At 53.7% G+C, this 12,454-nt stretch overlaps 1 protein-coding gene across 6 annotated transcripts in view; it reads left to right on the plus strand.

Annotated features, from left to right (window-relative positions):
• PHRF1 (PHD and ring finger domains 1) overlaps positions 1 to 12,454 on the plus strand; it is a 28,455-nt gene that overhangs the window by 1,542 nt on the left and 14,459 nt on the right. For all 6 annotated transcript variants that reach the window (XM_081797477.1, XM_081797478.1, XM_081797476.1 and 3 more), the window contains exons 3-7: positions 2,248 to 2,363; positions 2,790 to 2,897; positions 6,863 to 7,089; positions 9,396 to 9,479; positions 10,784 to 10,902. In XM_081797477.1, the coding sequence (XP_081653603.1) occupies positions 2,270 to 2,363; positions 2,790 to 2,897; positions 6,863 to 7,089; positions 9,396 to 9,479; positions 10,784 to 10,902 (632 nt within the window). In that variant the 5' untranslated portion in view covers positions 2,248 to 2,269. The remainder of the gene's footprint in view (positions 1 to 2,247; positions 2,364 to 2,789; positions 2,898 to 6,862; positions 7,090 to 9,395; positions 9,480 to 10,783; positions 10,903 to 12,454) is intronic.

A 12,454-nucleotide genomic window follows, 5' to 3' on the forward strand; every position in this document is an offset into this window, starting at 1 on the left:
GCCTGGGGCTTACTGCGCCAGGGGAGCAGTTACAGGTGGGCCTGGGGCTTACTGCGCCAGGGGAGCAGTTACAGGTGGACCTGGGGCTTACTGCGCCAGGGGAGAAGCCAGGGGCCGTTTGTTCTGACTTTTGACTCTGTGCTTGTGTAACATCATCAAGGTAAGAATTTGCACCCTAGAAACTGCCCTCAGCTGTGCTCTGTGGTCTTAGGTGGCCTCAGGGGGTTACGTTTTCTGGTGTCTGAAGTGTTTCCTGGTAGGTTTATGTGTATGAGTACAGTCAGCCCTTGAACAACATGGGGATTGGAGGCGCTGATCCTCGTGCAGTGGATATGATAATCCATGTATAACTTTTGACTCCCCAAAGACTTTATTGCTGGGAGTGTACTGTTGAGTGGAAGCCTTACCGATAAACAGTTGATGAACGCGTGTTTCTTCTAATAAAGTAAGCTGAAGGGAAAAATAAAACCACAAGGAAGGAAAACACATTTGTAGTACTGTATTTATCCAAAAAATTTGCACGTGCAAGTGGACCTGTGCAGTTCAAACCCATGTTTTTTAGGGGCCAACTTGAAAAAATGTATTTACCTTCCTATAGGGCAGGAAATGTGCTGCACACTTTAGGGGCAGGGTAGGTATTGGAGCAGGTGTCCCAGGATGACTTTGTGAAGTCCAGTTGTGGGAATGGTGATGACAATGGCCAGAGAGTTCTAGGTCCTCTTCCCTGACCCCACAGGAGAGGTGTCATTCTCCTGGAAGGGCTGTGGCCCTGTCATGTCCTGAGGTCTGTATGCCTCCAGCAGGAGTCAGGCCAGGAACTGCAGGACGGCTGGGTCCCTGCTGTGTTGCTGAGTCACCAAGCAGTGAGGGTGCAGACCCTTAGTTGACTGGAACCATGGCTCATTTTCTTAACCTTAGAACACTAAATAGAAGAAAGGTGGTAGCTTTAGGGGGTGAATAATTCTACAAAACCACCTCTTAGTATACTATTTCCGGGTAGAAACAATATGAGGCAATTGATAGTTTCATCAAATTAATATACCCTCACTATTTAGGAGACATCATCCTAGCATCTGGGGCTTTGTAAGGGAAGTTAGGCACTCCAAAATCTGAATCTGGCCTTAGCCCCACCAGGAGATTATTCTCTGGGAGCATCTGTACAAAGGTGGTGGTGGCCCCTCTGATTGCCATGTGAAGCTCTTGGTGGTGGCACACGGCCCGTGGGGGAAGAAGCCTGCGTGTAGGATCCACGAAGAGAGCCTTACCGGGTCAAACCCTCCTTCCCCGGTTCTTGCTTTGCCCCTCTGCCTTCTGGTCTTTTGTGTGACCCCTTTCCTCTGACCATGGAGAGTGGACTTGGCCCGAAGCACACTGTACCCCAGCGAGCGTGTTCTTTACTTACCCTGTCTTGGTGAGTTATGGAAGGACTGTCTGTGAGAAGTGTTTTCTCTGAGAGTCACCTGGGAAATGAAGTGAGTAGCATTGTTGAGAAACGAACCCTTATTTGGGGTCCAGAGTTGGAAGTCTGGCAAAGGAGGTAGATTGTGTTTTGCTCCATTTGTGAGGTCACCTGTCTAGGTCTGTGTTGTGCTTGCGGTGGCAGGACAGAATAGGCAGGACGGGTGTCCCCACCTGGACATCAGGAGCCCAAGAGCAGGTGGTGGTTGAGAGGTGAGCCTGACCTCTGCTCCCTGTGGGTGCACTTGGGGTGAGGGCAGGGCAGCCTCAGCTAACACGTGGCCTCCCAGTGGTGATCTGGTGGGCAGAGGGCAGGCTGGCCAACGTTGGCTGAGTGACATGGCAAGAGAGTGCAGGGAGAGGGTCCTGTTAGTCACCTAGGCTCCTCTGATACCGCCTACCCCTCTACGTTGAAATCCCTGCTTTGCCTCAGCTTGTGATAAGCCATTTCATTCGTGCTTGGTGTCAGGATTTCTCGGGAGTGTCAAGGTGTTGTAGGTGCCTGATTGAACAAAACGTTGCCAGACTGAAGCTAAATTAGGTTAATTATAAATTGAGATTTGACTTTGAATGTCGGTCTGTAGATGGGAATCAGTTTTTTCTCCTACGTATGCACAGCTTTGCGGTTTGAGTTGCTTTGTTTGTGTTCTGTCTTGTGGCTTGGCCTCCCTGTCCGACGGATGGACACGTCACCAGGTCGTGCTGTGTGGCGAGTGACTCTTGTGCTTTCAGGAGGGGAGCATTGCATCCTGGGACGGTTGAGAACTTTTTGACTCTGGTTTATTTCAGAGCTGGTTACCAATGTCCAGTGATGGATGACGACAGCCTGGACGAGCTTGTGGACCGAAGCCCAGGGCTGGATGGACACCCACGACTCAGCCCTGCTGCCCTGGCCAGCAATGCTGGTGAGCCAGCCTCCCACCCCTTTCACCCACAGGTGGGGGGGCAGGTGTTTGCGGCTTGCACCTCTCAGAGGCAGCAGGGCCACCTCATGTGCTGAGTCCCCTTTTGAGGGTTATCTACATATGTCGATATTCAACTTTTAATCTTTTTTAAAAAGTTATTCTTTGCTTTTAATTGTACGAGCGGTACGTGTGTTTATCTTACTGTTTAGCTGAGTAGGACAGATGTACATAGAGAGAAAGGATATGCTTCCCCTGCTCCTGTCCCCCCCAGCCCAACTTCTCCATCCCCCCATCTGGGCAGCCGCTCGTAGTCCCTTTGGCAGGTGCTTCTGAGCCCGTCTGTACCTCTGTGAGGCAGCCCTCGCTCTTGGCTGCCTCGGTTGTGACGCTTGCTCGGGGCCTGTGTCTCCACCTCTTTTGCTTTAGAAGAAAGCAGTGACAGTACCAGTGGGGGCTCTGAAGATGACACGGGCAGCGAGCGCAGCTACGGCACCGACGGAGAGGACGAGGACGGGGACCTCGAGGACCAGTCCGGTGAGAATGCAGCTACTTGAGTGGCCTCCTGCTATTTGCTCTCGCTGTGACAGGGACCGCTGTTTATGAAACATTGTTGGTGGAGTTGATGCCTCGACACACTGGCCAGCTGAGGGCTGTGAGGACTTGGGGAGAGGCTCCCCTGTCACCAGGCTGCACCTTCCGTTGGGGCAGTGGCGTGCCTTTGTTTCAGAGTCCAGTTTGACAACACAACTTCATTAAAGAGTAAAATGTCTAAGAATGTGGAGCAGCATGAAGTGGGGTCTTTCCAGGGTGAGAGGGCTCTTGGTGACTCGTGCTTCTCACTCACACACACCCACCCACCCATTCCCCCCCCCCCCAAGTACAGGGCAGGTTTAGCAAGAGCCAAGGTTTGCTGTGGTCCGAGGTCACCTGGCCGGGACTCTGAACAGGCCAGGTCGGTGGAGCCCTTCATGGCTTCCTCTCATTCTTCTGACCAGAGCCCCAGAGAGAACTGGCAAGTGCAGGAAGTGACTTTATTAAGGAATTCCCAGCATGTTTACGCTGGTTGGCATCTGTGCCCTTGAACTTCTGCGCAGGGAATGTTGCTGTAAGGGACTCTGGTTGGGCTCACGGCACCTCCTTCCCTGTCCCTTCTAGCCGCCCTGGCTGCTGCATGGCCTCCAAGGTCCCCAGGCTGGGCCATCCTGTCCGATTCCAGCTGTGGTCACCTTCCACAGAGGGAGGGCACACTTGGGCCTCTGCTGATGGGCTGTTGGACTTTGGAAGTTTGGCTCAAGCTGCTTTCCTTCTGGCACAGTCCTCAAGTCAGGAGAGGCGTGGTCCTAAAGCACATACCATGATCTGTGTATCACAGTCTTTCAGGCTCTTGTGGTTACCAGTGTTAGAATGTTACAGAAAGGTAACAGTGCTCATGAAGGAACAGGACTACAATAGCATGAGCAGACTTGAGTTTGCAACTCTGTGTGTATTGGTGACATACTCGTCCACAGATTTTGAATCCTGTACACAGGGAAATGAAATTCTGTCCTGAGTTTGCAGGTCATGGATATAGTTCTGCTTGTCCCCCACTGTTGAGATGGGGCGTTGGGCTTACCTGCAGAAGACGTTGGTTCGTCCCTCGAGCAAAGGTTTGAGGGCCTGCTGGATGCCAGAGAATCTGGGTGGAGCCTGGAGGGAGTGCAGAAGCCAGCAGAGCTGGGTTTCCTGCTGTTCCTGAGCTCACCACTTAGCAGCAAAGACAGTGGCATAAAGAAGCAGTTACGACAAGGGTAATACATGGCGAGAGTGGGTGTGTAGGGGCATCTCCAGAAGAGGGTTTCTGTGGACCTGGAGTGGTGAGGAGAAGCTTCCAGAGAGGCCCGTCTAAGCTGTGATGTGAAGGATAGGAGGTGGCCAGGTGGTAGTGCACAGAGTGCTGCTAAAAGGGACATGTGGCACAGAGTGTCCAGGAGGGAGGGTGATGCAGGTGCAGGGCCTGCAGGTGGGGAGTGCTACAGGAAGGGGGGTTGCTGAGGCCCTGGTTGGCTAGCCTGTCAGCTTGACTGAATGCCCTTTGTTTCCTCAACACCAGCCTTTGAAACATAAAAGGTGGCTGACTCTCCTTAGCAGGTGGGAAGTGTAGTCAGAACTAGAGAAGGGAGTCTCCTGAAAGGGCATTTCTTGTAACCTTGCGGACCTGGCCCTTCCCAGAGCAGCTTTCTACTTGTTGCTTTTCTTGGCCTAGTATTTATCCTTGAAAATTGATTGTGGTTTGTTGAGTTTCCAACTTCAAGTATTATCTCCTTAAGGGGCACCTGGGTGGCTCAAGTCAGTTGAGTGTCCGACTCTTGATTTTGGCTCAGGTCATGATCTCAGGGTCCTGAGATTGAGCCCCATGTCAGGCTCCACGCTTAGCGGGGAGTCTGGTTGAGATTTTCTCTCTCTCTCTCTCTCTCTCTCTCTTTTCCTCTCCCTCTCTCTGTCCCTCCTGCTGCTTGTACACACGTGCATGAGGTCTCTCTCTGTCTCTCAAATAAATAAATCTTTAAAAATACATATTGGGACACCTGGGTGGCTTGGTTAAGCGTCTCCTTTGGCTCAGGTCATGGTCTCAGGGTCCTGGGATCGAGCCCCACATCGGCCTCCCTGCTCAGCGGGGAGCCTGCTTCTCCCTCTCCCACTCCCCCTGCTTGTGCTCTTTTTCTGACAATAAATAAAATCTTTAAAAAATATATCTTTTAAAAAATACATTATCAGCTTAAGTCTTACCACAAAAACCGAGAACTTAGGGCTCTGCTCTGTGGCCTCACGCCCAGCTCCCCAGGCCAAGCACACACTGCTCTGCAGGGAGTCACAGTGGCCTGCTCAGTGCAGCCCCAAGGCACCCCCATCTCGGCTGCGGCATGAGCCGTGCTCCTCTTGGGGACCCTGCACTCTTCTGCACTGGGGTTTTCAGGCCCGCTGCCAGGCCAGGCTGGCGCGCTCGTCTGCACCTTCTTCACTGTGATCCCTTACTGAGTCGGGACCATGGCCAGCAGCCCCTGAGAAGGGGTGAGCAGAGGTAGATGGCTCAGGGCTTCGTGCATCTGTGCAAGTCTTTACCGCTCCCATCATTGCTGGTCACTGTCCCTCAGACTTCAGAGGTATCGCTCTGTGTGCCCAGGTGCTGCACAAGGGTCTCGTGGCCCTCAGGTGGCCAATTCTTTTGCCTTTCGGAATTCCGTAGGAAGAATCTGATCACCTAGCCTCAACCTACTTCTGCTCACTTGGGCCTTAGCAAAGCGGGAAAGCTGAGAAAAGCCCATTCTCATGCAGCTTCTCACCTGTCCTTTTCCAAAATTTTTGCGTACCAATTTCATTAGGTTTTTCTTCTTGCTGTGTAACGAACTGTCACAGACCCAGCAGCTCAGAACAGTGTGCTTATAATCTCAGTGTTTCCAGGGTCAGCAGTCCAGATGTGGGTTGCTGGTCCTTTGCTCAGATCTCACTCACTGACATCAGGGGTCGTGGGGCCACGGTGCACATCTGAGGGTCTCCGAGGGCACTGCTTGTGGGCAGAATTCAGAGCCTTGAGGGAGTAGGACTGAAGTCCTGACTTCTGGCTGGCTGTCGGCCGGGGACTGTCCTCAGCTCCTAGAGGCTGCCCCCTTGATCAGCAGTTCACATCAGCTGCTCACTTGTTTCCACGCCTGGAGGCGCACATTGCTCTGACTTCTTTCTCTGCAACCAGCTGGGGAAAACAGCTTTTAAAGGATGCACCTGATTAGGTTGAGCCAACAGGGAGTACTTCCCTTGGCCATGCAGCAGCAGCAGCAGCAGCAGCAGCTTTGTAGCTGAGGCACTGGTTTTGTCCACCCTGGAAGGGCTTGGATGGGGTGGTGTCCTGGGGCTGTGTGAGGACCCTGCCTGCCACATCTCTAGTGCAAGTGAACTTGCTCCTCTAGTGGCGTTTGGGAGGGAGAGAAAACTGAATGTGTATGTCGACTGCTATGTTGAACTGAAAGCGTCTCCTTTTCTGCTGCTCAGGCTGCAGCCCCAGAACCTCTCAGAAATTGATCAGAACTGTTATAACGAAGTTACCTAGTTTGGAATGTATGGTCCCTACATCCCCAAAGAAAGAAAAACAGACCTGTAAGAAAAGTCTCACTTGGAGGCAGATGGTTTGTTAACACCATGTTTTGAGGAGGGTTTTGGAGGGTGTGCCACCCCCTGGAGGCCACTGTGCTGAGCAGGGGCCGTTGTCAGATGGGGGAGCTGCCCTGATGGGGAAGGTTCTGATTCTGCACCAAGGTAGGGGCTTGCGGAGCTGGGATAGCCGCTCAGCCGGTGTCCCATCCTCTTAGCTTGAAAGCTGCGTCAGGTGAGGTGCCCGGGGATGGGCACAACAGCAGGGAAGGTGTCTGTCTCCTAAGTGTGGGATTTGGAATGCCTTCCTGAGTGCAGCTGTAGCCTGCTTGCTTCCGGTGCTCCAACTCACAAAATTACATTTCTTCTTTTCCAAGGTTCCGAAGATTCTGAAGGAGGAGGAGGAGGAAGAGAAGAGGGCACAGAGGCGTTAGTGGCCGTGGTGGACGCTCAGGGGAAGTTGGAAGCCAGTGGCGCATTTAATTCTGATGATGATTCCGAGAGCTGCCCGATTTGTCTCAATACTTTCAGAGACCAGGCTGTGGGGACACCAGAGAACTGTGCCCATTATTTCTGCCTGGATTGTATCGTCGAATGGTCCAAGGTGAGGGAGGCAGCTTTTCTTGGGTTCTTCTTTCCTTCAGGATGACCTCTCTCCGTTTACAAGTGACCCTGTCGGTTGCCAGCCTCTTACTGGGTGGTGCTGTCTGTTCTACAGTAGAAATTGGGGCCATAGAATTGGGTCCTGGCTTGATCTTTGCTTTGGTTGGTGTGCTCTTGGCTCTTGGGGTGGCCAGTAAAGCTCACTGTGGGGTGATGTGCTCATGCACCATGGGATAAGGAGGGTTATTTCTGGGTCAGTGTCCCTTGGGGACCTGTCTGCAGAAATCTTGAATGACCTAGGGGCAGTCTGTGGCTGGCAGAGGCAGCCCAGTATGCTGTGGTCCATCTCAGATGCAGAGCATGAGATTCAGCTTGGCACTGAGTCGCGATGACCAGCAGTAAAGGGAGCCAGCCTTAAAGTAGATGGAGAGAATTCATCAGAAATACACAGTATAGGGGTGCCTGGGTGGCTCAGTCGTTAAGCGTCTGCCTTCCGCTCAGGTCATGATCGCAGGGTCCTGGGATCGAGCCCTGCGATGGGCTCTCTGCTCGGCGGGAAGCCTGCTTCTCCCTCTCCCACTCCCCCTGCTTGTGTTCCCTCTCTTTCTCTGTCAAATAAATAAATAAAATTTAAAACAAAAAAAAAGAGAAAGAAATACACAGTATATTTCATGATGAACTTTAATTTTTTTAAAGATTTTATTTATTTGAGAGAGAGATAGAGCACGAGTGGGGAGAAGAGGGAGAAGCAGGCTCCCCGTGAGCAGGGAGCCCTACATGGGGCTCGATCCCAGGACCCCAGGATCATGACCTGAGCTGAAGGCAGACGCCTCACTGACTGAGACACCCAGGCATCTCTCATGGTGAACTTGAGAAGCAGTAACCCCCTTCCTACTTTTTAAACTTCTTACCATGAAAAATTTCAAAGACGTAGAAGAGGACCGGAGGAATGATGTGTGCCACTGCCCCATCCCCCCCCCCCCGCCGTCACCGTCTTCAGGCACCTTAAGTCTGCTCTCCTCTGCCCAGCCTGGAGCTTCACCAACATGGACACTGTGTGGAGGTAGCAGACCTCCATGCCACCACCTCCCCCGGCGAGGTTAACAGTAGCTCCGTAGCCCCATAGCCCCAGCCCTGCTCCCCGTTTTCCCAGAGAGCTCGGGAGTTTGTTTGGACCTCGGCCGCGTTCATGCCGCCCTCGCGGCTGCACGTCTGCCTCGCTGTGCTGTCCTTTGAGGGCTTCCCTGCCCCGCCACTACTTGCCCCTGCTCCGTGGCACAGGTTAGATTAAGGTGTAGATTTGGGGGGCAAGCAAAGCCTTGTAAGTTGAGGAATGTGACAGGGTGCTGGTTGCTTGTCTTCTAGCCAGTATCATATTGGATTCGTGGAAGGAGAAAATAAAGGTAGAAGTGTCACGTAGGGAAAGGTATTCTTTGCAAATGATAAGTTTGTCAACATAGATGTCTTACAAATGAACTACCAGAATGCGAAGCTCAGCAAGATTGCCGGGCACAGGATTAACAAAGATGAAAAGTTATACTCAGAAGTAAGTTATAAAAAGACATGTGAGACCTTCAAAGAGCTTTTCTAAAACAGTTGAGACTGAATGAAGAAAGAGCACTTTCTGGAGGGGAAGTGCTCAGAGAGATGGCCATGGTGATACCAGTTCCTCCCCGTCCTGACTGGAGCATCCAGAGCCCTAGAGGTGTTGGGAAATTCATAGAGGAGGAAAAGAAAATACCAAGAATTGCCGGTCCTTTTGAGAAAGGGGGAAGTCCCCTATTGGATATTAAGATGTGTAAAACTATTGTGACTACACCAGAATTGCTCCAGGAACGGAGACCAGGCCCCAGGAGCGTGGTGGGGACCTAAAGGGCAGGCCTCGCACGAGGGATGGTGGCGCTCTTTGTAAAGAAATGTGAGTGTGAGAGACGGAGAGAAAGAGGGTCCAGCTCGCAATGCACACACGGCGCCACCTGGACTGAAGATGGGAAGCTAGCAAGCAGCTCTCTGGAGCCTTCTGAAGAAAATGCAGGGCGCCTGTCAGGACAGAGAAGGACTCTTAACTCCACGCGGGAGCAGTTGGGAGTGTGGTTCCACCATGAGACAGCACCGCAGGTGCCGGAAGGCCAGACCAAAGACCGGGGAGGATGGGAGCCCCTGTATCTCTCAAATTGGAGGGTGTGTTCAGTAAAGAGTCGATGATAGCGTACGATGAATTTTTTACTTCTGCAGGAGTTCTTTGAGTATGGTATTAATGGTGAAAACGATCCTATGGGATCCTGATACAATTTCTGTTTCTTACAGAATGCCAATTCCTGTCCAGTTGATCGAACTATATTTAAATGTATTTGTATCCGAGCCCGGTTTGGTGGTAAAATCCTGAAGAAGGTAAGTGTAGATGCTGTGGTTGAGAACCCCTCTTCCCCGCCAGTGCCTTATTACGTTGGTCCCTGTCTAATGGGAGAATGAGCTTTGAGGAATTGATTTGTTTTCCTGAAGTGAGCAAATATTGGTTAAGTGCTTTTTAGAAATCCACTAAAATGTCATCTGCAGCATGAAGGGGTGAAGCCGGTCGATGGAGGTGCTGCCTGGTCCACGAGTTCTGGGTGGGAGGGCAGGTGGGAGAGGAGAGTGGGGCGGATGGTGGCAGTTTCTCAGACTTCCTCCTCCCCACTCCCATGTGCCTTTTCTACATCTCACAGCTTCTCTCCTCTGCCACAATAGCCAAGGGGGAGACCACACCCCTGATGGTGCTGGGCAGGGGTCAACGCACAAGGAGGGCTAAGAAGTTCTCCTCTGCTCTTAGGTGCTTGCTTTTGCTTGTCTGCTTTGTAGAGGCTCGAAGGGCCTGTACGAGTCTTCTGTTGTTGAGGAGGAGCATCCCAGAGACTCGCAGACACACCTTAGACATGGGTCTTGTAGCTGTAGACCTGCTGGTTTCTTTACAAAGGTCACAGCGCCCTAGGTGCACGGGGACTTAGGCCCCCTGTAGGCTCAGGTTTGTGCTGCAGGCAGCAGCTTTGGTTTTGCCAGTTCAGGCCCCTCTCCCCTGTCCCAGAAGCTCCGCTCTCCGTCCCTGGAAGCGGTCCCCATGTCACGTAGGCAGCCTTCGTTTACCTGGAGTATCTCCGCCAGGGCAGTGTGACGTGTGTAGAGAGGTCCAAGTGGCACACAGGCGAGCTCAGCTGGAGAAGATCGGGGAGAGAGCCACGGTGCAGGAGGCTGGGGAGGACCCTGAGTCTCCCACCTGGCTCTGGGGAAAAGGCTGAGCGGGTGCTGACACAGACGGAGGGGAGGAGCAAGGCTGTGCCCCACGGTGTGGGGAGACGGGCGGGGGACGGGGGTGGCAACCGTTTGAGGGGAGTGTGTCCACAGAGCTTTCGCGCCAGGCTGGGGTAATGGCAGCATAGAGAGCCCGCCCCCTGCGCAGCTGTGACTGTCCCAGTGCACGTGGCCTCCGGGGCTCCCTGTCTTTGCTGAGTGGAACGACAGTGCTCAAGAAAGGCCTGCTGCTTTTGTCCTGCTCCCCTCCTCACGCTCCCAGCGCCGGGGTCCGGGCTCGTCCCGCCGGCTCCCTCTGCTCTCGGGCCTTCCCGCGGCGGGAGCCGCTCGGTGTGCTCCGCGCCGACACGGTTGTTGGCTCTGCGGTTCGGGCTCCTGCCGTGTGACCAGTAGGGCTTTCCTGCTCTCAGATTCCAGTGGAGAACGCCAGAGCCGGAGAGCATGAGGAGGAAGACCCAACCTTTTGTGAGGTGTGCGGCAGGAGTGACCGGGAGGACCGTCTGCTCCTCTGTGATGGCTGTGATGCTGGGTGAGCCTGGGGCCCTTCTCGAGGCAGCTCCGGAAGCAGATGAGCCGCCTCTGCTGTCCCGAGTCCCTGATGAGTGGGAAGTCCCTCGGAACTGCTGAGCCCAGCCTCTGAGACTGGGGTTTTAAATGAACCTGTTAGAGGGAAGTCCACAGGGTTGCTGTTCTGTGCTTCCCACCCACAGCTGTTCGCTGCTGTGGTCACTGAGGCCAAGCACCCTGTGTTCAGAACACCTGAACCCCAGGCCGCTGGTTGGTAGCCAGCAGGCCTCCCGTGCTCTTTTTTTTTTTTTTTTTAAAGATTTTTTTTATTTATTTGAGAGAGAGAATGAGAGAGAGAGAGCACATGAGAGGGGGGAGGGTCAGAGGGAGAAGCAGGCTCCCCGCCGAGCAGGGAGCCCTTCGCGGGGCTCGATCCCGGGACTCCAGGATCATGACCTGAGCCGAAGGCAGTCGCTTAACCAACTGAGCCACCCAGGCGCCCCCTCCCGTGCTCTTTTATTCCCCGCCTTTTATACTCTCTACCTGTTCCCCCCCAAATATTCTGAGGCCACTTACAGAGATGCACATAATGCATTGAGACGGAGAAAAGCCAAGGGAAACACGAGAAGTGGGGGCTGTGGGGCCAGCCAGCAGGTCCAGGGGCCCAGATAAAGGACATGTGCGGGACCCCGCCTTCTAGGAGGTGAGGTGATCCCTGTGTCCAGCAAGTCCTGGCTCCTGGGAGCCTTTCCCCGGCCTCCTTCCGTCCTGGCTCCTCTTCTCAGACCCCCGAGGGGGCTGCCGCTGGATGTCTCACAGAATTTTTCTGCTGTAAGCTTGTGGTGAGAGGGTTGTGGCAGCCTCTCAGGGCACGGGTGGTAATGAGAGAATCCCATGAGGCTGGCAGGTCTGGAACTTTCTCTTGGGCAACAAGTAGCCTTTTTGAGGGTTGGGCTGACAGCAGGAGGCAAGAAGTCTCGAGCCCTGGTGGCCCAGAGCTGGCCCTGGAAGCATTCGAGTTTGTTCCTGTTGCAGACTGGCCCAGGCTTTGACCCCTGCCCAGGGCCTCCTGCGTGGAACTTGGTTGGTCACATGCTTGCTCCCCGGACAAATGCCACATTCTGTGCATTTATCTTCCTAGGGCACCTCCCAGGGCCCTCCCTCTCTGGCGCCACCCTCTCGACTCACACACAGTGTAGTTTCCCTTCTCGCGAGTGGCTGCCTGCCTGCGTGCCGTCTGAATGCTCCACTAACAGGCTGCTCCAGCTGGGGGCCCCGGGAGTTTCCATGTCTGACTGCCCCCTGCTTGTTGGTTGCTATGAGTCTGGAGGACAGGAGAGGGGTGCCTTGGGTGTCCTGCAAACCCTTGAGGCCAGTCCTGCTCTTGCCATCCCTGTGCATAGTTTACTGACTTGACTGAGTGCAAGCAGGAAGCTGAAGAAATACGGTCTCGTGGGGCCCTGGGGCCGAGTGGGCGGCTCAGCACTCACATACAAAACCAGTCCTTCCTCCGTGTTATGGCCACTCTGGGCCTGGAACAGCTGGATGCTGCAGGAGAAGCCATTGGAGGTGGG

The sequence above is a fragment of the Leptonychotes weddellii genome, chromosome 11, assembly GCF_054177405.1.
Source record: "Leptonychotes weddellii isolate Sample4059 chromosome 11, ASM5417740v2, whole genome shotgun sequence".
Classification (NCBI taxonomy): domain Eukaryota; kingdom Metazoa; phylum Chordata; class Mammalia; order Carnivora; family Phocidae; genus Leptonychotes; species Leptonychotes weddellii.